The 24,939-nt window shown below is 40.8% G+C and overlaps 1 protein-coding gene across 4 annotated transcripts in view; it reads left to right on the forward strand.

The window, feature by feature from the left end:
• LOC125462997 (metabotropic glutamate receptor 4-like) overlaps positions 1 to 24,939 on the forward strand; it is a 1,119,827-nt gene that overhangs the window by 1,042,831 nt on the left and 52,057 nt on the right. For 3 of the 4 annotated variants that reach the window (XM_048553588.2, XM_048553586.2, XM_048553587.2), the window contains exon 10: positions 22,132 to 22,378. The exons of the other annotated variant lie outside the window; for it this stretch is intronic. In XM_048553588.2, coding sequence (XP_048409545.1) covers positions 22,132 to 22,378 — 247 coding nt within the window. The remainder of the gene's footprint in view (positions 1 to 22,131; positions 22,379 to 24,939) is intronic. 4 annotated transcript variants of the gene reach the window in all.

The following is a 24,939-nucleotide window of genomic DNA, read 5'->3' on the forward strand; positions in this document are numbered from 1 at the left end:
CATTATTTTGCTGTGATAAAAGCTGGAACGAAATATTTTCAGTTGTGGAGAAGCCATTCACTTTCTTGTGCCTCAATGTGCTTCTCTCTATAAAAATAAGGATTGTACAATTGAACGCAAGTCATATAGATAAACACAAACATGATGAATTATGAAAGGAAATAAGCTAGCTTCAAGCACTTTGAGAACGCCTTATATTTATTATGTGGAGAAAATATGAAATAGAAGCACAATTTTAGTCTTTCCACTCTGCTGATCATAGTTGCAAAAGAACACTGAAGCAAAGCTAAAGTTACTTAATCCTTTTTTAGCTCTGTATTCAGAGACTCTTGGTCAGATCCTTGGGTTTCATTTAAAATGACTGAACCTCTTAAGCCATTCATTTCTTGTATAGAAAAAGGATGAAGTTGTGTTTGCAAATTAATATTAATAAGGTGGATTACTTACCTCAGTCTGCACAAACAAGACAAGTTTATGTTTCTGTATGACTTGGGGATTTTTCATCATAACCAATATTTGCAGAAACATACAAGAAAGAAATTGTTCTGTTGACCGATGGCCCCGTGTGAGTGTGTATTAACATTTTAGCACAAACTTTATTCCACTACATTTCAGTGTAAAAATGAATTCATTTACCTGATCTTTGACTTCTCTAACATTTGCAGACGTGAGTTGAAAATGTGATGTTACCAATAGTTATGTTTGATTTAAATGTACTTATGTGCATTTGGGCTTATCAAGAGCAATTGTGACAGTCAGAAAGTGAAATTATTTCAAGTAGGCATCTTGTATCAGCATCAAATGCTTTTAAGTCTGATACCCATACACAGCATTAGCAGTGTACTCCGTCTGTGTCCTTTCACATATTGTATTACATTGAAAAATGCATCAATTAGTGTTAGATATTGGTCCAGGGTTATGCAGAGAACTTAATTGATATGAACTGGAACTAAAATTCAGACAGCACTTTTGCATAGATAAAATATCATAGCTCTTATCTAGATAATAGTTTGAAGAGGCAGATGAAAGAATTAGAATAACATGGTAAATATTTCTTCCACTCATCAAAGGGAACATATTGTGAGTGCAGAGGCCAAAACATTACTCTCACATTTTCATTCTCAGACGAACCCAGGTGAAGTACATAATTGTGCAAATGCAGCAAATGTCACACACTATCATCTCACAATTAGGTACCTTATTATCCTAAGGGAGAGGAACATTCTTTGCTGCATGAAAATCACTTTTCCAAGTCTATTCGGTAATACAAATTTATATTGTTTAATGTTTTCGAGAAGATTTGTAGCTCGGGTCATGGATGAGGTTGTAGACTTGCTCACTGAGCCAGTGTGTTTGACGGCAGATATTTTGTCATCCTGTTAGATAACATCATTAGTGCACCTCTGGTGAAGTGTTGGTATTCTGTCCTGCTTGGTATTTATGTGCCTCTGTTTGTTTGGGCAGTTGGTATCCCTTCTGGCTCTGTTTCTTAGTGATTTCTATATTGGGCCGAGCTCAATGTGTTTGATGATGGAGTTCTGGTTAGAATGCCAGGCCTCCAGGAATTCCCTGGCATGTCTCTGTGTGGCTTGTGTTACTATGGATGTGTTGTCCCAGGCAAATTTGTTTCCTCCTTTGTCCGTGGGCATTGAGACCAGTGAGAATTGGTCATGCATCTTGGTGGCTGGTTGTTGTTCGTGTATCCCTATTGTCAGTTTTCTACCAGTTTGACCTATGTGATATTTCTCACGGTCCTTGAATGGTATTTTGTTTATTACATTAGCTTTAATTGGTTGTGAGTATGAGATCCTTTATGTTCGTCAGTAGCTGGCGCAGGGTTGTTGTTGGTTTGTGAGCTACCCTGATAAGAGGGGGTCAGGGTAGTCTTACGGTCATCTCTCATAAGTCTCTTATGTAGTGCAGAGTGACTAGTGTGTCCGACCATGTTGTGTCTCCTTTATGTGGTCTGTCGCAGAGGTAACAGCGGACTCATTCCTTTTAAAAACTCCATGTAAGTGCTCCTGTTCTGCTTTGCAAAATTCTGGGTTGCTGCAGTGTGTTTTGGCCCATTTGAATAATGTCCTGATGCAGCTCCGTTTATGGGTGTTGGGGTGGGTGTTGGTGTAATTAAGTATCTGGTCCGCATGTGTGGTCTTCCTAGAGCACTTGTCACCTAGTTTTCCATGACACCAGTCTGGAGTTCCCTGTTTTTCTTGCGTTCTGTCATTATGTTTAGGAACAGTAGTCAGTTATTGTTCTCTTCTTCTTTTGAGCATATTATTCTGGTGAGGACATTGTTTATGTGTCAGTGGGTTTCTTCTAGTCTTGTGCATTTGATAATCATGAAAGTATCATCTACATAGCAGAACCACAGTTTGGGGTGGATAGTGGGGAGTTCTGTCTGTTCTAATGTTTGCGTTACCACCTCTGCAATCAGTCCTGATAGTGGGATCACATTGCTGTTCCATTGATTTAGTTGAACATATGGCCGTTGAAGGTGAAGTGGGTTGTGAGGCACAGATCCAGCAGTTTCAGGATGCTGCCCTTGTTGATGCTGTCAGTGTCATGGGTGCCTGCCTTCCTGATTCTTCCAGCAGTGTGCCGGTTATCTTGTTGGCTAGGTCAATGTTCATGGATGTAAATAGTGCTGTCACTTCAAAGGATAACCTTATCTTGTCTTCTTCTGTCCTGGTGTCCTTGTTGATGTTGAGGAATTTTTGAGAGGAGTGGATGGGATGGGAAGTGTTGCCAACTAAGTATTTCATTTTATATTGTAGTTCTTTGCCTAGTCTATTTGTTGGCATGCCCAGCAGTGAGACAGTGGATCTGAGAGGGGTTTGGGCCTGGCTTGTGTACCTTAGGGAATCCATAGAAGTAATATGTTGGATCCCTCTGGCTTCATTTTTTGGTAGTCTGTCTTGCTCTTATCTCCTGAGTTGTGTAAGTTCTTGAGGGTTGTTTCAATCTAGCTTTCTAACTGTGGTGTCAGGTCTATTGCCAACTGTTGTTAGGTGTTGGTACCTGCTAGCAGTATGTTGGCTTTCTTGATATATTGGGCACTATTAAGGATTACTGTCATTTGTTCTTGAGTCATTCCAGTGTTTTCTTCTCTTTTGTGTTAAATGTGTTCCACTTAACTTTTCTGCTCGGTGTTGGGCCTATCATCTGTCTGATGTTCTGTTGTATTTCCTCCATAAGTCTGTTGCTCTTCAGTGTCGATTCCAGTTCAGCCAGGAAGTTAGTGTTTTTTTGTGTAAGTTATAATCTACATCTCTGTCGTTATAATTCTGTCCACATACTATGATGGTCTTCTCAGTATCTGTAAGTGGCCAGTCTGATATGTTGTTGATCCATGTTTCTGTGTCCATGCCAACGTTGTGAGTGAGTTTGGATACTTTTTCTTATAGGGCTATTCTTTGCTTTATTCTGATCTTTTGTTGCTGTATGGTCATGGCTTGTTCCAGTTTGGTAGTCCATTCTTGGTTGACTGTATTGTATTATAAAGTCCTTTAGCACGCAACTTGCAGCTCGTATTTGTGAAGGCAGTTGTGAGCATTGTTGATCATAACCCTCCTTGTTCTACAGCCGTTCTGTTCAGCTGTTCTTCATGCATGTGGATTGTCGATGGGTGGTTTACGTTTTAAGCTTTGTGTTAATACTTGTTTTCTGAGGCATTCACACAGGAAATATAGTTGTTCGTGGGTTGCGCTCAGACGAATGGCAGTTGTCTCCCATCTGCGTGCCAGTTTGAGGGGGTGGTGCCCGTAGGTGTTCAAAGGTTTTGAGAAGGCTTGTCGCTCGGGTTGTGATACGAACCACCCCAGAAAACCAAGGGATATAAATAACAAGTGGGACAGAGCACCAACATTTTACCGGAGGCACACTGATGACCTTACCTAATAGGGTAACAAAATGTCTCCAATCTAATACACCGGCTCTGCAAGCAAGTCTGCAACCTCAAATTTTGTTGTCTTAGAGACAATATTGTGCTATGAATGTATGCCTTGTAGGAACTGTGATTATCACATAAAACTTACAGAATTATGGAATCCCTCTCGTGTGGATGTAGGTTATTTGGCCCATTGAGTTTGTTCTGACACTTCAAAGAGCACCCCCTTTGCAGACCCTCTGAAGACCAGACCCACCTCCCTACCTATCTCAATAACCCTGCATTCCTATGGGTAATGCAGCTCTCATATACATCCCTAGACATTACGGGCAATTTGGCATGGGCAAACCACCAATCTTGGACTGTGAGTTCTGAGGAAGGGTCACCAGACTCAAAACGTTAACTCTGTTTTTCCCTTCTCAGATGCTGCCAGACCTGCTGAGCTTCTCCAGCAACTTTATTTTTGTTCCTGGTCTTTGGACTGTGACAGGAAACCAGAGGAGACACATGCAGGCACAGGGAGAATGGGCAACCTCCACACAGACAGTCGCCTGAGGGTAGATTCGCTAACCCCGAGCCACTATGCCTTCCACTTATCTCATTTCATATACCCACTGGAGAACTTTCATATGATTTGAGAATATTAATTTGGATTTCAACTTAATGTCTAAATGTGAACAGATTGCTCATGAATTCGAAGTTTCTTCTCAAATTAAGGATCCATTAAAGCAGATGTTAATATGGTAATAAATCATCTCCTATTGTGTTAAGGTTTCACTTTTCCTGACGTTCAAAGATACTCAGACTTCAATTAATTCGGATAAGAACCTAAATGAACTGTTGGTGATCCACCTATTTATCTGTAGCTACGGTTTTACGCCACATTCATTGAAATGGAGGAAACTAAATCAACAAAACACTGCACCTCAACAGAATTGAAAGAAAGATTAAATGCTACTTGCATAACAACAGTTACTGGCAGAATATGAAACAACTTTACTAAGAGTCATATTGTCAATGTAAAATGTAAGTAAAATTCAACAGAAACAGTTTTATTTTTGTTTCTTTGAATTGTTGATTTACTTGTTTATTGTCACACATATCAAAATACAGTGGAAAACTTTGCTTACGAACAGTACAGGCAGATCGTAGTAAGCAAAGGATGTACAGATCAAAAACACTAAAACAGTACAGGGAAGGGCGAGGAGACATCCTTTTGCGGGGTGGGGGGGGGGGGGTGGTCTCCAGTGTTGAGTGTTGTTGTGGAAGAGGTGCAGTTTCAGCTGATCTTTACAAACATGCTATTTAGCCAATTAGATGTAAAGCTGTGAGATGCAAAAAAAATTCAAATGCACACAAGTCGGGATTGACCGTCACTATTGACAATGTAAATATTAAAAAAGGTTGCTGTGTTCCACAAATTTATTGAAATGGATCATGTCATGGTTTTGAGCTATATTGTGCAGGGCATATGCTAGGTGAGAGCAACGTTAGCAAGATCAGCGTTATTTGAGGCTCGAGAGTCTGTTCATCAGTCTGATATTGGCCGGGTAGACGCTGTTCCTGAATCTGCTTGTGAGTGTGTTCAGACGTCTGTATGTTTTGCCTGACGGAAGAGGTTGTAGGAGATCACTACTGGGGTGCGAAAAGTCTTTGATGATGTTGGCTGCCTTTCTGCGGCAGCGAGCCATGTAAGTAGAGTCCATGGATGGAAGATTGACTTCTGTGATGGTCTGGGCTGTGCATGTCACTTTCTCAGAGGTAGTAAGAATTGCAGATGCTGGAATCAGAGATAGTACAGGGTGGAGCTGGAAGAACACAGCAGGCCACGCAGCATCAGAGGAGCAGGAAAGCTGATGTTTCGGGTCGGGACCCTTCTTCAGAAATGGGGGAGGGGAAAGGGAACTCTGAAATAAATAGAGAAAGCAGAGGTGGGGCTGGGGAATATGGTGATAGTTGAGTGCAGGTAGGCAGTGGTGGGGATTGGTCAGTGAGATGGAAGGAACGGATTGGTGAGAGAGAGAGTTGGTTGTGGAATGAGGCTGGAGATGGCGAAATTTTGACCATGACCAACCCTCCCTCTCATTCCCACCTCCCCAACCTGACACAACCTCTCCGTCTTCTCTCCCACCTATCTGCTCCTCCCACCTCACTGACCAATCGCCAACACTGCACTCACCTATCATCATCCCACCTACCCTCCCCAGCCCCACCCCTGCTCTCTATTTATTTCAAAGCAGTTGCCGTACCGGGCCAGTATGCACCTGGTCAGTATGCTCTCAATGGTGCATCTGTAGAAGTTGGTGAGGAACCTTATGGACATGCCAAATTTCCTGAACCGCCTGAGGAAGAAGAGGTGTGGTGTGTCTTCTTGATTGTCACATTTATGTGGCAAGTCCAGGACAGGTTGTCAGTTATCGTCAATCCGAGGGACTTAGTCCTGTTCGCCCTCACAACCTCAGTCCTGTTGACATTGATGGGGAGGCTGTTCTCCTTTCTTTCTGATGTCAATGACCAGTTCTTTAGCTTTGCCAACATTGAGAGACAGATTGTTTTCATTGTACCACATCACCGAACTCTCTATCACCCTTTGGTAGTTTGACGCGTCATTGTTAGACATTGATCCCACTGCAGGAGTGTCATCAGTGAACTTGTAGGTGGCATTCGGTCGGAATTTGACAGCACAGTCATAGGTGTAAAGGGAGTACAGGAGAGGGCGAGGACGCATCCTTGGAGGGGGGCTCCAGTGTTGAGTGTTATTGTGGAAAAGATGCAATTACCTTCAGCTTCAGCTGATTTTTTAAAAATAAATATGCTATTTAGTCGATTAGATGCAAAGATGTGAGATGCAAAAAAATTGCAAATGCACTTAAGTCAGGCTTGACTGTCACTATTCACAATGTAAATATTAAAGAAGGTTGTTGTGCTCCACAAATTTATTTAAATGGATCATATCATGGCTTTGGGTACCATCTTTTATACCAAATCAGATTCTTAGTCTTCTCATGAGAAGGAATGAGGCCGACTAATTTAGTAAACAGAAATCTTAATTGTCATAAAATGTGCTCAACTTAGACACCCAGTAACTAGAATCTCAAAATGTGATACCTTGCTATCCCTGAGCCGCTTAACCCCTTCTCTTTTGAAATGTAGACAATGTACAGAGATCAGCAAACAATAGGACACCATTTCAGGCAGTCAGGTGACTCATCAGTTAACACTGCTGCCTCACAGCGCCAATGACTCCGGTTCGATTCCACCCTCAGGCGACTGTCTGTGTGGAGTTTGCACATCCTCCCCTTGTCTGTGTGGGATTTTTTGTGGGTGCTCCAGTCCAAATGTTGTGCAGGTTAGGTGGATTGGTCGGGTTAAATTGCTCAAAGTGTCTAGGAATGTGCAGGCTAGGTAGATTAGCCATGGAAAATGGAAGGTTACAGGTATAAGGTTGGGTCTGGGTGGCATGGTCTTTGGAGGATCAGCATGGACTTGATGGGTCAAATGGCTTGCTTCCACATGATTCTATGATTTCACAACTCACTGAGACAGTGAGAAGTTAGGAAATCTAACAGAGATGAATTTGGAAGACAGATGAGAAAAATAAGCAAGTAAATGCAGTGAGAAAGAATGTATGCCCTCAGATTTTTGAATGTATAAGGCAGAATTTTCCTCTCTTTCGTGTGTTGTGATTAGTGGCAAGAAAGGTGCGAAAATGAGAATGGAAGAATCTGATTTTCAGCATTGAGAACATTTTTCTGATTTTAGCACTTCAGGTTTAAATGTTAAAATTCAGAATCTCACCATGAGCAGTGATGACATTAGTTCCTTGCCTTTGCATCTCATTAAAGGCCCAGTTCACCTTACTTCTGCTGAACCTCCAATTCATGGAGAAACTGAACAGTTCAAATTTCCAATATACAAGTTACTGCGAGACCTGGAGACTGTAGCTGAACAAGCTCCTATCCTATCCCTTCATGCTCCATGCCCACCATCCACCTCCCGTTGTCCATGTATACCAACAGCCTCAACACATCATCATGCTTATGTTTGCACTAAACCAGCCAGCACTTCAGCCCTCAACACTTTACTGTGGAGCTCAAGGACCCCTATAACCTACATGTTTTTGCCTGTTTTCTTAGTGCTCATTTGCTTTACTACCTGGAAGTTGCCCATCTCAATGTACTGTACACTGTTTTCTTAGCTCACTTACAGGTGTTACCTTGTAGCACAGCAAAAGAGATGCAGACAGCTTGTGAGAATGGGGTGAACATCTCACTAAGCAGTGTCATGCCTCACTTGCAGCATCTGGAAGCAGTTTATGTAGCAAACAGAAGGCATGTACTCGAAATAATGGTGAAATTTCGAAGTCCAAGTGAAGTAGTCCTTAGTGAATGGGAGGGGACTTCGGTCGGTCATTGGGTACTGCCACAATGAGTCAACAGGCTGATCCTATTTAATTCCAGGAGTTTGGCCACAGTCAGTCAGGAACTTTTGTCCTACCAGATTTCAGGGATTTCTATACTTGCAGTCCAGATATTGGGCTATGGTCAATCTTGCTGTTCAAGTACAAGCAGTCTACAGATTTTAGGGAAGTCAGTTGAGGTACTGCTGTGGCAACATTTCTGGATCTAGGCCAGGTTTTCCTCCAGTAAGACAAAGGGAAGGATGAAGTAAGATGTGAGTGTGATGCAGAAGCAGGGAAGTGGTGATATGTCACCACTGTGTAGGACGTGCAGATGTAAAGCAGGAGTGGAGTTTGGGAGGATGAAATAGGCAAGACTCATTGAGCAGATATGATGCCCTTTAAAGTGAAAGTTGCAGTACATGATTGGTAAATGGTGACCCCCATGAGTGAGAGGTAGCAGAGACATGAGAACAGAAGACCATTTATCTCGTTCCTGCATTTGTTATCTAGCTTCACTCGGGATACAGCACTGGACTGGTTGCAGTTTGTGACCAGACTGGCTTGGCCTGTTGGTGTGGTTAACTGCAGGAGTCAGTTGGGAAAATGGCTGCCCTCCTCTCTACCACCCCGTCCACTAACATCTCCAGGTCTTTATCCACGAAGCATGCAATCAGCTTTCCTCCTCTCTGGGATATGTACCACAGTCTGGGGCGGCATGGTGGCGCAGTGGTTAGCACTGCAGCCTCACAGTGCCAGGGACCCGGGTTCGATTCCAGCCTCGGGTAACTGTCTGTGCGGAGTTTGCACATTCTCCCTGTGCCTGCGTGGGTTTCCTCTGGGTGCTCCGATTTCCTCCCACAGTCCAAAGATGTGCAGGCTGGGTGGATTGGCCGTGTTAAATTGCCTGTAGAGTTCAGGGGTGTGTGGGTTATAGGGGGATGAGTCTGGGTGGGATGCTCCAAGGGGCAGTGTGGACTTGTTGGGCCAAAGGGCCTGTTTCAAAACTATAGGGAATCTAATCTAATCTGGGCTATCTCCTGGGTTGCAGTCCTTGAAATAGTGTGTACCTAAGCATTTAATATAGTATCATAGGCCTGAAAATTGAAATGTCCTGGCATTGGTGAGAATTTCTACCTCTCTGGCTACACCATTCCCTAAGAAAGAAATTGTATGACCCAGTTGTATAATTACTGAGGTGAAAAGCAGAAGAGTATGTTAAAAAGGTCACTTTGACCAAGGGCTTACAGGCCCTATTATTCTCACTCAAAAAAGCATTTTAACGTTCTACTGTGAAAGCATGGAAATGAATCTATCTTTATCTTCTTTGAAAATATAAATTCAAATCAAATAGCCAAGTTAAATCCATTCACTCACCTAAAATTGTTTCTACTGTTTCGAAATTAAAGGAACAACATGATGGATATTATCAGCTATTTTTTTTGTTGAAAATAGTTCAAGTTAATAAAAGGAAACTCACTTCAGTGATGAAAACTAACCATTGGACCTCTGGTGCCAGTAATCATGTGCTTCGCTCCTTCTATAATCAATGTATCCTCCCTGTAGGTTCATGCCACTCTCTGCAGAATACTCCAGTTGTGGCCTAGCCAGGAATTTATTTATTTGTTGTAAACCTTCCATTCCTTAACATGCTAACCATCAATGAGAAAAGCTAGCATTCCATGAACGTGTGTTGGAATTCCAGTAAAGTCAACTTGTCATCATTTACCCATTATTTAATCAACGTATTCTTTGGTCCGCAATAGATAACCTCTTACATAGTTATTGAAATCCATTTGCATTCTTCCACTCATTTAGTCTATTAATGACTTCATCTATTAACGGTTCTTCATAATGTTATGCTCACTGCTACACTGCTTTACAAAACCACCAATCTTTTGTCAACTCTGGATAGATATCTCTGTAATGTGTTATTAAAATATTTGATACAGTGAATCAACCGATCTATTTGATTTGAATTTATATTCTTCAAACAAGACAAAAATAGATTCGATCTTGCTGTCACACAGCAATAAGCATTGAATTTTCCCATTTTGAGGTAATGTTTTGTCGAGTGACATTCATGGCACCCAAGCTGCCATTCCTCAAAATGGCTTCTTGTGCACTCCTTCAAATTTGAGTACACACCCATTAACCCAAACAGAAACAGTAAGTCTAGCAGAATTAGGGTGAAAAATCTTTAGATCTTTCAGAATGGGTTACTAGATCCGAAACATTAACTTTGCTTTCTCTTCACAGATGCTGTCAGACCTGCTGAGTTTTTCCAATTATTTCTGTTTCTCAGCATCTACAGTTCTCTGTTTCTTTTGCCCATGATTTCTGATCTCTTTCTTCTACCATCTAAGTGACCCTTAACAGATCTATAACTTTCATTACATGCCATGAATTCGAAATTTAGCCTGCAGGCTCTTTGGTGGAATTCTGTTGAATTCCTGCTCGAAGCCCATAAGTTAGATTCATGCATAATCTCATATTTATTACTTGAGTTACTTCCTCAAAAATTCAATTAGATTTGTTACATATGACCTGCTTTTATAAATTTATGTTGTCCTTCTCTAATCGGTCTAATTGCTCTAAATTTTTGCTGTGGAAAAAAGAACTGGAACAAAATATTGTTCACTTTGTCATAAAGAGGCCATTCCTCATGCGATATTATGCTTGTCTGCATAAAAGTCATGATTACACAGTTGAATGCAAGTAATACAAAAGACTTCAAATACAATGGTACATGAAAGGAAATAAGCTGGCTCAAACCATTTTAAAAGAATGTTTCATATTTATGATATGAATCATTTGTGGAATGGATACTCAATTTTAGGGTTTCCAATCTGCTGATCGCAGCTGCAAAAGAACAGTGAAGCAAAGCTGATGTTATTTAGTTCTCCTTCGACAGTGTATGCTGAGTCTTTTGACCCTGGATTTCATTTAAAAATGAATACACTGATGCTGTAAGCCATTTATTTCTTAAATAGAAAAGGATCACTATATTTGCAGAAAAAAATGGCACCGTAATGTATTTCATGCAAAGATAAACAACAACCAGGAAAATATCAACTATAATATTATACATTCCATCAGGGAAAATATGGAAAACAGGCAATTATGGTAACAATAAATTCCTTATGAGAATTATGCTACTTTAATTAGTTGTTCTAATGTGTAATTATGCAGTTACACTAACCTTGTCAGTGACCTCAAAAGCTATGTAATTATATGAAGTTTTTATAAAGTTCACTGAAACTGTTTTTCTTCCTATTAAGATGGAGAGTCAAATCCAAAATGTTTGTCCTCAAATAATATATTCTTTACCTCAATCCAAGTGTTTATTGATTTGATGCTACCGAGTGATGTGTAGTTCCCACCTTCTGCATATGCAGCTTAGCTTCAGTTTTCTGTCCCAATTTCCTCATGCCTTTTTGCAAATCTCACATTTTTAAACAAAGAAATGGACCACAGAAACACCACCTATGCTGCCATTATTTACACTTAAAAGTTTCTCAAAATTTACTTGTTTCCTGCCAAATTATGCTGAAGAATTCCATACAACCATGTTGAAATATCAAACTTCTATGTGCACACCTCATACCAAGCAGCTCTAGAATTAATCTGACAGGAATACTGAGGCATGTTGAATCAAATAAATCCACAAAAAAGTCTTGATGAAACCCAAAGATAATGAGAGGAATTCAAAAAAAAATCCTATAAAGTGGAACAAAACTGAAAATCTGGAACAAAACTGAAAATCTGAAACAAAAGCAGGAATTGCTGGAGAAATTCAGCAGGTCTGGCAGCGTCTGTGGAGAGAAAGCAGGGTGAACATTCTGAAGAAGGGTCACTGAACCCAAACATTAGCTCTGCTTTCTCTCCATAGATGCTGCCAGGCCTGCTGAGTTTTTCTAGCAATTTCTGCTTTTGTTTTACAATTTCAGCTTTGTTCCACTTTATAGGATCTTGGCTGCTTTTCCTAATTTTTCTGATTATCTTTGGGTCTCATTTAGACCTCTCTAGCAATTTCTGTACAGTATGAAATGGTGGGAGAGAAATTGACAGGTAAAATTTAGTGCAGCAAACTTAAAATGTTGTTTGTCAGAAGAAAAATCAACAGTGTAGGACAGAGTTAAAACTGGGGGAGATCCATTTGCAGGATGTCTACCATTATTCCCGACAATTTCAGATTTTGAGGCAGGTTTTGAATCTCACAGGTGGGAAATCTGACTTTACCAGATGAACTTGAAATTAGTCCTGATTTCATCAGATCTCATTCTATCTTTTATGAGAACTGTAACCTGCAGTCAGGGGATCTCAGATTGATGAATTAGATGTACAGAAACCTGAAGGATGGATAAGGTGTGTTTAAATCTCACAATTTAAAACTTTCTGGCACCCCCTGTTCTTTTTAAAAATATAACAAAGCAGGCTTAAGCTGCAAGCTTTCAAAACAAAACATCATTTGGTAGACTGCCTTAATTGGCATGCCATCTAATGCAGGTTAATACTGTACTGGATCCCATTAATGAAGAGATTCTCCATTGACTTGATGGAGGACTGCTGACAACCATGACAAGCTTTTTGGCTTTGTGCTCATGTCAACAGCAAGGGGAGATAATAGCAATTGTTGTTGTGGTGAGGTTGGCAAAAAACAACAGGTTAAAGCACAGCAGCAATGCTGTAAGCATGTAGGTAGGTACAAGGAGAGTGAGTGCTAAGGGAGCAAGTGAGCAGCCCTGAGATGTAGCCTGGTCCATTCCCTGCTCTGTGTCTTTACAATGAAAGTAGTTGGTGCACCTCAAGGTGCAGCATGTTTGAAGTGGACTGGAAATGTGCCTTCATGATATGAAGTGGCTGGTCAGTGTCTGTTTTCAAGGCCCGTGGACATTGGGTGAGTGCAGTCTTTGCTCTTGGGGCATGTTCTAAGATGCAAGTGCTGAATTTCCAACCTAGAGGTCTGGAAGCAGCAAGTTACGGTCAGTAGAAACCCACTCAGATTTTCATTTCAAGAATTCTCAGTGTCTGGTTTCCTCATTGCATGTGGTAGAGTAGGAGGTTGTGTTGAGACTGAGAGTTAATAAGGCTGACAATATGCAATGGTCCCTTTTAATAGGTACCCCACCTCTAATGAGAATCTGGTCTTGATGATTGAAACTCATTTGGAAAATGCAACTAGTTCCTCCTGACATTAAGAAAGACTCACTGGATTTCTCATCATAGGCCATGCCGTTTCGGCTACTGCAATATTCCATCCTGTGTTTTTGTTTTGTAACTGTTTCTAGGTATTTCCACCCCTTAGAAGTAAAATATAGCATAATTTCACAGAGTTATAACTGCACAGTATCTTATTTCAATAAAGTTAATTACAGGCTTAGACATGAAGAAAACAACGTATTTCATCGTGTGGTGATGATCTTCTGTTTCACATTTAGGCACAACACTGATGTTTGCATGTCTCACGTTGTTCGAGAGGAAAATAGTTCTTTAGTCTCTGCAATCAGTTTGTTTAAATCTAGAACTACTGCATGGGGCACAACCCATTACATCTAAATTTAGTTTTTTTTGTATTTTTAAGTCACTGCTATAATTAATAAATGCTCTGTTTTGAAGAGCAAGGACCAATGAGCATTATCATTGTCGTGTTCCAGATATAGTTATTTCAGTTATGTATCTGGGGGAATCTTCCCAGCCCTTGAATAATGTGGACAATGACGTGTCAGTTGGTAAAATGTGGTGAGATCTGAAAAATTAGATTCTCTGTCGCCTAGGTTGAAAAAGGTCTGATTTTCCACTCAAGATTTAAACAACACAATGAGAATCTCAGTACCAAGGGATGAGAAGCCAACTTAAATTCATTAACATCATATTGTTAACTAATCTTGCTTCATTTCAATGCTAATTGCTATTTTCCCAGGCGGTTGGAGAAAACTACTGAAAACGAAAAATACTGAAATCACATTGGGTCAGGCAGCTAGCTAATGCTTTGTGTCTAGATAAGTCTTTAGAGCTGACATGAAGTGTGGAAAGGACAGCATTTAAGCTGTAGTTGAGGGGGGTGGTAGGTATGGAGAGCTGAGGGAAAAGGCTGCTGACAGTGCAGATTAAGCGATCGGAATGTAAGAATGACAGAACAATGGTGTGCTCGATTGCCAAATTGGAAAGGACAGACAATTCCACTGGAGTAGGAGGAGGGAGAGAAGACTTTGTGACAGAAAATGCAAGAAATAAAGTTAAAAGAAAGGGAAGAAATGGGAGTGAGTTCACAACCTGTAGGTGCTGAAGTCAATATTAAATACAGCAGCTTGTAAAGTGCCTAATCTGAAGGGGAGATGTTGTTCCTCTCCATGGATGCTGCCTGACCTGCTGTGATTTCCAGCATTTCCGTTTTGTTGTCAGTGCAGATTCCAGCATCTGCAGTAATTTGTTCCTATAGTGGAGAGCAATAGATGATGACAGTACTTAAAATCAGAGTCTGTTGGGGGTGTTTTGTGCCTTTAACTCACCAGCCTCCTCAACAGGTATCCAACTTGGCCAGAATTCCCCAAGAACTCAGGGCATGCTCCATGGCACCCTCAGCCCATGGAGGATAGAATTAGCAGTGCAGCAGCCTCACCATTGTATCAGGGCACATTTGGAACTCACTTTTAATATAGTTCAGCACTTCAGTTTGGAGCCCACCATCATCTTGTTACTTTGCTGCTGCTCACTTTGCACACATTTACAGGCACCCATCTCCTGCCTTGGAACATGGTGTGTCTCAGGACTGTTAACTTAATTTATTAGTGTTCATTCCCTTTGTGCTAATCTGGATGACCATAGCACGTCTGCCTTGACTTTTAATGCAGACGGACAACCAGGCAATATGTCATGTCGGCAGAAATGAACGGTCAAGGGGCTGATCTTCTACCAGTGGTGAGGTGTTTTACTGAATGAGCAGTGAGCAGAGAGGGCAGGAAGGTCATTAGTTTATACAGTTGGAGTGGGTGACACCCACTGTGGGAAGATGCTGTTGCAACATTGAGATGGGTAGACCATAAGCCTCCATGGGCAATGGGTGCAATGGCACTGTTTCAGCAAGAATGAGGCAGCAGAGGGAAGATGGTTGCATTTAGCTTGGAAATTGGAGAACGTCTTTCACTTTCTTTTGACACTGCTACATGTTCCTCCAGAGAGTGGACATCCCGCCGATCTGGATGGCAGCATCAGGCCAGGCTGTCAGCATTTAATGAAGTGCATAGCGGGTGTTTGAATGTAATACCCATGATGTGAATGCCACAGGTTTCAGCACTAATAAGTGTGAAATAATTCCCAAGTGGCATCATGGAAGCATGGTGTATACTTAGGGAGGTGAGCAGCAGAGACCTATTTGAGAAAACTTGCTATAGTTCGCAGAGTGAGAATATCCACAAAACTCCCTCAGGTGATTTTAGGCTAATTTTAGCTCAATGTTACAGTAAATAAGATTTTGCTGAACACTTATTGCAGGGTTCCCTAAAGTATTATGAAAATAAAATCAGTTTTTAAATTTTTAAACTGACAGTATGTATACTAGTGATGAAATATTCATGATGTGTAAACAGATGACTATGTTCTGTAAGCAGCCAATCAACTAGATATTCCATGCAAGAAGCTGCAACTATATATTTTCTGTATGTCATGCCAACAGAGCATTGCAAAAATGTGACCAGAATTCATCACTGAGATGTCTATTTGTCGAATGAAGTCCTGTAGGTATACATTTAAACAATTCAGGTAAATCCAATTCTATTTTTAATGTTTACATCATGAATATTTTATGTTGTCTGGGGATGAATAATCTACATAAAAATCGGATGGATGAATAAAATGCCAAATTTCTGTAAAACACTGTCTGAAAGGACCATGGAAGATATTCAAGATATTCAAAAGGAAATGGAGCAGAAAATTGAGATAAAATGCAGGATTGTGGCAAAAGAGTATTGGATGAATGGGACAAATGTTCGTGCTCTCAGAATGGGACAGAACAACAGAGCTTCAAAGGAGGCGATACAGCACTGACCAAGTCATTGAGAAGGAAGATGAATCACTTGCATGAAAAACCAGTCAACTAATTAACAACTCCAAGATTCAGTCTACACTAAAATTATCATATCAAAATTACTGAAAGAAATCACTCAGATCTGTATCACTTGTTTGATTTAAACCTTTCTAGAAGTTTTATCAACCATGGTCTTAGGTTAAAAGTTAACACCTCAAGGACTATAGGCTCCCCAATTATCAAGAAGGAAGTTGAGAAACAAACATGTGCAGAGATCTCAGATATATGTAAGCATAATAAGATTGTGATAATGGGAGATTTTAATTTTCCAAACATTGACTGGAGCTACTTAGTGCTAAAGATTTGGATGGTGAAGAATTTGCCAAATGTGTTCAAAAAAATTTTCTTTATCAATATGTGGGTCCTCTTACCAGAAAAGGAGCAAAACTAGACCTTTAGGGCAATAAAACAGAGCAGGTAACTGAAGTAATAATTGGGGAACCCTTTGGGTCTAGCACTCATAATGCCATTAGTTTCAAAATGGTTATGGAAAAGAATAAGCCTTCCATAAAAGTCAAAGTCAAAGTTGTTAATTAGAGTAAGGCAAATTTTAATGGTACAAGACAAGAACTTTCAAAGTTGATTGGAGTAGAATGTTCACAAGTAAAAGTGCATCTGCCAAGTGGAAGGTGTTCAAGAGTGTGATGGCTAGTTCAGAGGCATTATGTTCCTGTTAGAGTGAAGGGTAAGACTGGTAAGGTTAAGGAAAAATGGATGAATAAAGAGACCGAAGTTTTAGTCAAGTATAAAATACAGGCATTGTGGTTCAATTCAATTTCTTAATCAATACAAAGAATGCAGGGGCATTCTTAAGAAAGAAATCAAGAACGCAAAGGGGGATATGAGATAACATTAGCAGTTAAGGTTAAGGATATCCAAAGAAATTCTGCAAAAATGTTAAGAGCAAGAGCGTAACTAGAGAAAGGGTAGGGCCTCTTAAACTTCAAGGAAGTCATCTTTGTGTTGAACCCCAGGAGTTGAGAGAGATTCTAAATTAATATCTCTAATCAGTTTTTTACTGTGGAGAAAGAAATGGAGTATAGGGAATGTAGAGAAATTAACTTTGTTTTACAAACAGTTCACATTACAGAAATGGAAGTTCAGGAGGCTTTAAAGAATATAAAGGTGGATAAATTTCCAGGACCTGATCTAATGTATCCCAGAATACTGTTGTAAGTAAGGGAAGAAATTGTGAGATCTCTTGTGGAAATATTTGCATCATCTGTAACTGTGGATGAGGTGCCTGGTGACTGGAGGGTGCCTAATATTATATTTTTGTTTCAGAAAGGTTATAAGGAAAAGTCGGCGAACTATAGACTTGTGGGTCTGACTTCAGTTGTGGGTGAATTGTTGGAGGTGATTACAAAAGATAGGATTTATAGACACTTAGAGAAGCAAAAAATTGATTAGGAATAGTCAGCATGGCTTTGTGTGAGGAAATCCATGTCTCACAAACTTGATTGAGTTTTTTTTGAGGAAGTTACCAAAAATATCGATGATGGCAGTGCAGTCGACATTGTTTAGTTGGATTTTAATAAAACCTTTGACAAGGTTGCACATAGTAGACGAATTAGTAAAGTTGGGTCACATGGGATTCAGAGTGAGCTTGACAATTGGATTCAAAATTGGCTTAATAGCAGGAGTCAGTTAGTGGTAGTAGAGGGTTTTTTTCTGACTAGAGGCCTGTGATTAGCAGTGTTTCACAGGGATCGGTTTTGCGTCCTCTTGTTTGTCATTAATGGTAATAATTTGGATGAGAATATAGTGGCATCGTTAGTAAGTTTGCAGATAACACCAAGATTGGTGGCATAGTAGACATTGAAGAAGGTTTTCTAACATTACAAAGGGATCTTGATCAAATTGGTCAATGGGTTCAAAAATAGCAGTTGGAGTTCAATTTAGATAAATGTGAGATATTGCATTTTGGTACAACAAACAAGGGTACAGCTTATACAGTTAATTATAGAGCCTTGGTATTATTGTAGAACAGAGGAACTAAGGGTGCAGGTACATTGTTCTTTGAAGTTTACATCACATAGAAACAAGGTGGTTAAAAAGTTGTTTGGCACATTTGCCTTCATTGTTCAGTCCTTTAAATTCAGGAGTTGGAAAGCCATGGTGAGGTCGTACGGAACATTAGTGAAGCCTCTTCTGGAATACTGTGTCCAATTCTGGTCGCCCAGTTATAAGAAGGATATCAGCAAGCTGGAGAGGGTTTGGAAGAGATTTACCAGGATGTTGCCAGTAATGGAAGGTTTCACTTATAAAGAAAGGCTGGGACGTTTTTTAAACTGGAGGATTAGAGGTTGAAAGACGACTTTATAAAATCACGAGGGGTGTAGATTGAGTTAATGGTAGGTGTCTTTTCCCTAGGATGGGGGATTTTAAAACTGGGGCACATTTTCAGGTGAGAGGAAACAGATTTAAAAAAGACATGATAGGCATTTTTTGTTGGACAGTGCGTGATTTGTGTGTGTCTTAAACTTCCTGAGGAAATTGTGTATGCAGACACAATTAAAACTTGTAAAAGTCATTTGGATAGAAGCATGAATAGGAAAGATTTGAAGGGATATGGGCCATGAGTAGGCAGGCAGGACTAGTTTAGTTTCAGATTATGTGTGGCGTGGACTGTTTGGACCAAAGGGTCTGTTTTCATGCTGTATGACTCTGTGACTCTGACAGTAAAGATATTTTAAACTGCCAATTCCTGATCTTATTTTTGTGTTTGATGCTCTCCCCTTTGTAATCTTCACACCTGTGTTTTTATGTGTATTTTTGGTGTTACACTACTTTTTTAGTGTGTTAAGTAAAAAAGAAAATCATCCCCCCTCAAGAAAACCTTGTATTTGGCTCTTTGAATTTGATTAGCATTATCTTTGTTAAGTGAGAAAGAGCAACATGCTAAAAAAAAATGTTGCATCTCCAAAAGTTAAAAACCAGGGAATTGGTTCATCCCACTTCACCAAACCTGGGATTGGAGTTCAAGATAGTTTCTTACAGGGAAACGAAGTATTTGATTGGAGGAAATTCGGTTGTTACTTCGTAAGTTCATTTCAAAGCAAATGAAGACTGTTGTTGGGTTTGTAATGTTTAAATGTTGACCTTTGATGTTGATCCTATCATCAAGCACTATGAGACAATTAGATAAAATTACTTAATCACTTAAGTAGGGAGTTTCACCCAAAAACTAGGGAAACAGAAAAATGTAAAAATGTCAAGGTAAAAAAATAATTAAACTGGAGTTACAAAAGTTAGAACTAAAACATAAAATGTATAACCAAGCTTCATAATATATTATCATTTGACGGCAGGTATCCTTGAGTTCCTCTCTCTCTCTTTCTCTCTGTTTTTTTATTTTTTTGTTACTTCTGAGATGTTACTTTTATCCTCTATAGTGAAGGCTGGTGCAAAATAGTTGTGTGAGTCATCTGTCGCATCCTTCTTCTAATTCTTTAGATGCACTTCCTCTGGGATCAATGCTCACTTTGTTGAAGCTTTTTTTAAAAATTATGAAACATGTTACTATTTGCTTTTATGTTCCTGGCTAGCTATCTATTGTATTGTGAAAAAAGAATACTGCTTCTCTTTAAGAGAACACAGGGTGTAGAGCTGGAATGAAGACAGCAGGCCAAGCAGCATCTTAAGAGCAGGAGAGCTGACGTTTCTGGTCTAGACCCTTCTTCAGAAATGGGGGAGGGGAAGGGAGTTCTGAAATAAATGGGGAGAGAGGGGGATGCGGATAGAAGATGGATAGAGGATAAGATAGGTGGAGAGGAGACAGACAGGTCAAAGAGGCAGGGTTGGAGCCAGTAAAGGTGCGTTAGGGAGGGGATAGGTCAGTCCAGGGAGGTCGGACAGGTCAAGGAGGCTGCATGAAGTTAGTAGGGAGGAAATGGGGGTGGGTCTTGAGGTGGGAGGAGTGGAATAGTTGGGAGGACAGGTTAGGGAGGTAAGTACGAGCTGGGCTGGTTTTGAGATGTGGTCAGGGGAGGGGAGATTTTGAAGGTGCGAAGCCCACATTGGTACCGTTGGGCTGCAGGGTTCCCAAGCGGAATATGAGATGCTGTTCCTGCAACCTTTAGATGGCATCATTGTGGCACTGCAGGAGACCCAGGATGGACATGTCGTTCAAGGTGTGGGAGGAAGAGTTGAAATGGTTCGCGAGTGGGAGGTGCGGTTGTTTGTTGTGAACTGATCATAGATGTTCGACAAAGCAGCCCCCAAGCCTGGATTTGGTTTCCCTGATTTAGAGGAAGCCACAACAGGAGCAGTTATACCACATTAGCAGGTGTGCAGGTGAACATCTGCTTGATGTGGAAGGTCTACTTAGGACCTGGGATGGGGTGAGAGGGGAGGTGTAGGGGCAGGTGTAGCACTTCCTGTGGTTGCAGAGAGAAGTGCCAGGGATGTTGGGGAGCGTGGAGCGGACAAGGGAGTCACAGAGAGAGTGGTCCCTCCAGAAAGCAGACAAGGGTGGGGAGGGAAAAAAATGTCTTTGGTAGTGGGGTCGGATTGCGGATGGCGGAAGTGTCAGAGGATGATGCGTTGGATCCAAAGGTTGGTGGGGTGGTACGTGAGGATGAGGGGAATTCTGTTTGGGTTGTTATTTGCGGGGAGGGGGTGTGAGGAATGAGTTGCGGGAAATGCGAACGATGCGGTCGAGGTTGTTTTCGACTACTGTGGAGGGGAAGTTGCAGTCCTTGAAAAACGAGGACATCTGGGATGACCAGGAGTGGAATGCCTCATCTCGGGAGCAGACGCAGTGGAGGCGAAGGAATTGGGAATATAGGATGGCCTTTTTTGCAGGAAGGTGGGTGAGAGGAGGTATACTCTAGACACCGTTTCTCTTTCATCATTTTTTGCACTTCTTTATATTCTAAACAGTCTTCTGACCTTCCACCTGTCTTTGCACAATTATGTGATTTTTATTTAAGTTTGATAATACTTTTAATCAGTATAATTAATCACAGACCATGGGTCAAACCCTTGGAGTTTTGCTTTCTCTTTGGAAATGAGAAAGCTGTGAGAGTTGTGTGTTCCAAAATACCCCCTAAAATATCTATCTGCATCTCTATCGACACACCCCTTTAACTGAATGTGCCCAGTTCACTTTAACTCTGCAGTTAAAATGACAGCTATTCATTTCAATGAATGAAATTATTCAATGTGATCTTTCTCTTATGTTTTAGTACAAGATGATCCAAGACTAAATGAACTGAGGAAGTGTAAGTCCTACCTGGTAGTCCGCTCCTAATGATGTACTATTCGTAAACAAGTGATCACAGATTCAGGTTCACAATTGCTGATGGTTGAAACTGTCAACCTTAATTGAGATCGAGTTTATAAGTTCACAACCAACCTGTTTAGTGCAACATAATAAAATACTGAAATGCTCAGAAAGGTAAAACCTCGCTAACTACATAGACTGACATTATAGAGAGGGGCACAGCTGATCAAAGTCACACGAAAATAGAGATCCTCTGGAACAATTGGATTATAGAAAAGTAACAAATGTTTTGATTTCCAGAACGTACAGCTTGCATTTAAACAGCACCTCATAGCATTAGGATGTGTAAAAGTGCTTTATGGTCAATTAAGTACTTTTGAAGTATCATAATGTAGGATTAGTCAAATATTCATGTATGACCCAAAGAGATGTATTCATTACTGCCATCAAATGCAAGGCAAAATATACATTTATACAATTGGAGAGTGTTTACTGAAGAATGTATATTTTTTGTTCATTCTATTTTCCAGATGTATATTCAAACCACCACTCTGACTATTTCCATAAATCTGAGTGCTTCTGTGTCGCTTGGCATGCTGTATATGCCCAAGGTTTATGTCATCCTGTTCCACCCAGAACAGAATGTGCAGAGACGTAAGCGCAGCCTTAAAGCTGTAGTGACAGCGGCCACAATGTCCAACAAGTTTACCCAGAAAGGAAATCTCCGTCCCAATGGAGAAGCCAAAACTGAACTATGTGAAAGTCTTGAAACCCAAGGTAAAACATTTTCTTTTACAGTTGAAGTGATATGGGAATTGACATTTCTAATGTACAAATATTAGCTTGTGATTGCTTAATATATTCTTATGATGTCCGTCTATTTTGGTGGAGTGAATAACCTTTATTTCGTAATTTCTCCACTGAATGGCTGTGGAAACATGAGTCACTTTCAAATATTCAACAGTTAAAGTACAGTTTAACAAAAAAACACGCTGTGACAAAGGGCTGAACTTTCCCACAGAGTTGGATGCGGTGTAGGGGAGAGGTGGAGGGGCAAATGATGGACAAATGTTGGGATGATCTTGTGATGCAGTCCTGTCTCTTGGGGACGTTCCTGGTACTGAACAAGGAATCAGATTGGTTTGCCAGCCCACGGAGGTGTGGCAGCCAACTGGTCAAATAAATGCTCTATTTTAGTGAATATTTTGCAACAGCCATTGCAATTAGAATGACTTGATCACCCCATCACCTACCATGTGACACCCGCAGGCCATGTAGGCAACAAAGCAGCAGATTCCATTTCCCATGGGCTGTGGGGATAAAAAGGCTACAAGTACAGTCATCACTACTCCAGCAAAGGATTTTTAAGATTCTTTCGGAGGACATGTGGACATCGCCGCAAGTCCTGCATTTATTGTCTATCCCTAATTTCCTTGTGAAAATGGTGATAAACTGTCCTTTGAAACTGCCCCAGTCTTCATGGATTAGGCATACCAACAGTGCTGCTAGGAAGAGAGTTTCCAGGGTTTTGATTGAGTATCAGTGAAGAGATGCTAATCCCTGATGGCCCCACAACCTGCAGGCCTCTTTATTTGGCTCTGCAACGAACTGACACAATCTCATGACTGACTGTCTATGCCATGCCATTGGGTCTGAGTCTGACATTGCTGTGTCTATTACCTGCATATGTACCTGATGAAGGGGCTTTGGCATCTACTGCTATATCGAAGCCAATAATTACTTATAATGTAATTTGTCGGTCAGCCTTTAATGCCATATCCTCCTGGCTGCAAGTCATATAAGTTTCAACAGTTTGGTTTGATCCATTGATAAACAGCTATCTCAGTTTGGAGAAAATCTTGTGAAATTACTCCCTGCCCAATCAGTGGGACAAGTTGGCTTCAGAATTCTGATTCATTATTTTGTGTGCGGGGAAAGTAATTATATCCACCCTCTAGGTTCTCAGGCTGCTCTGGGGATAAGTGGATAATGCAGCTAACCCAATCAAGGGGATTCTAGCAGGCCTTACAGTGACAGCAAGCTTTTTCTTGTAAGCATTCACAAGATGTAGAGGGGGTGGGGAAAGTTTCTGGATGGGCAAACATTTATTGTCCATCTTTAATTGCCCTTAGGTTGATGGTGATCTGCCATCTTGAACCACTGTACTTGAACTACTTAATGGCGGGACACCCATTGTCCTTCTGGAGAGGGAATTCTATAATTTTGCCTCAGAGACACCAAAGAAGTGACAATATAGTTCCAAGTCAGCATGGTACATGACTTGGAATGAAATTGTAAGTGATGGTGTTTGCATGTGTCTGCTGCCCTTGTTCTACTAGGTTGTAGAGATTATGATTTTGGAGTGTGCTGTCTAAACAGCCTTAGTAAGTTGTTGCTGAGCATCTCCCTGATGCTGCTCTTGTGTGTCACTGATAGAGTGAATGCTGAAGGTGACAGATAAAGTCCCAGTCAAATTGACGTGGTGGTAATCACCTTGTGCTTGTTGAAGCTGAGCTGATCCAGACAAATGGAGAGTATCCCATCACAGATAATGGGAACGACAAATGCTGGAGAATCCGAGATAACAAAGTGTGGAGCTGGATGAACACAGCAGGCCAAGCAGCATCTCAGGAGCACAAAAGCTGATGTTTCAGGCCTAGACCCTTCATCAGACTCCAGTCTTGTGCCTTATGCCTAGTGGACAGGCTTCGGTGGAGTCAGGAGGTGAGTTACTCGCTGTGGGATTCTTAACCTCTGATCTTCTCATTTCCACAATATAAGGTTGGTCTAGTTCAACTTCTTGTCAGTGGTCACTCCAAAATGCTGATAGAGGAGAGATTCAGTGACAACAATGCCATTAAATATCAAGAAGCATGGCCGGATTCACTCTCCCTTGAGATGGTCATTGACTGGCACTTGTATAGAACAGACATTACTTTTCAGTTTTCAGTCCAAGTCTGGTTGTTGTTTGGATCTTGCTACCTATGGCCATGAGCTACTTTAATATTAGAGGATTTGTGATTGATTTACAATCTAAAGATTTAAATAATGGAAGGAAGACATGGATCTTAAACCACAGACTGAATGGACAATGCAATGAGGGAAATCTATTCCCTGTGGGTGTCAGAAGGAGGTTCACCAGCCTCACCGAGCAAACATGGCTGAAAAAGCCAGAGACTGTTAGCAGCTAAAAACAAAATGCTACCGAGGACCTGCACCAAGCACTGGAAAAGATTTACTGTTCATGACACTGACTGTCCTGTAATTGTCAGCAGGCAGTCATCACTCTCTGAACTTTCAAAAACAGAAGTTGCTAGAAAAGTCAAGCAGCGTCTGTA

The sequence above is a fragment of the Stegostoma tigrinum genome, chromosome 21 (assembly GCF_030684315.1).
Source record: "Stegostoma tigrinum isolate sSteTig4 chromosome 21, sSteTig4.hap1, whole genome shotgun sequence".
In the NCBI taxonomy this organism is placed as follows: domain Eukaryota; kingdom Metazoa; phylum Chordata; class Chondrichthyes; order Orectolobiformes; family Stegostomatidae; genus Stegostoma; species Stegostoma tigrinum.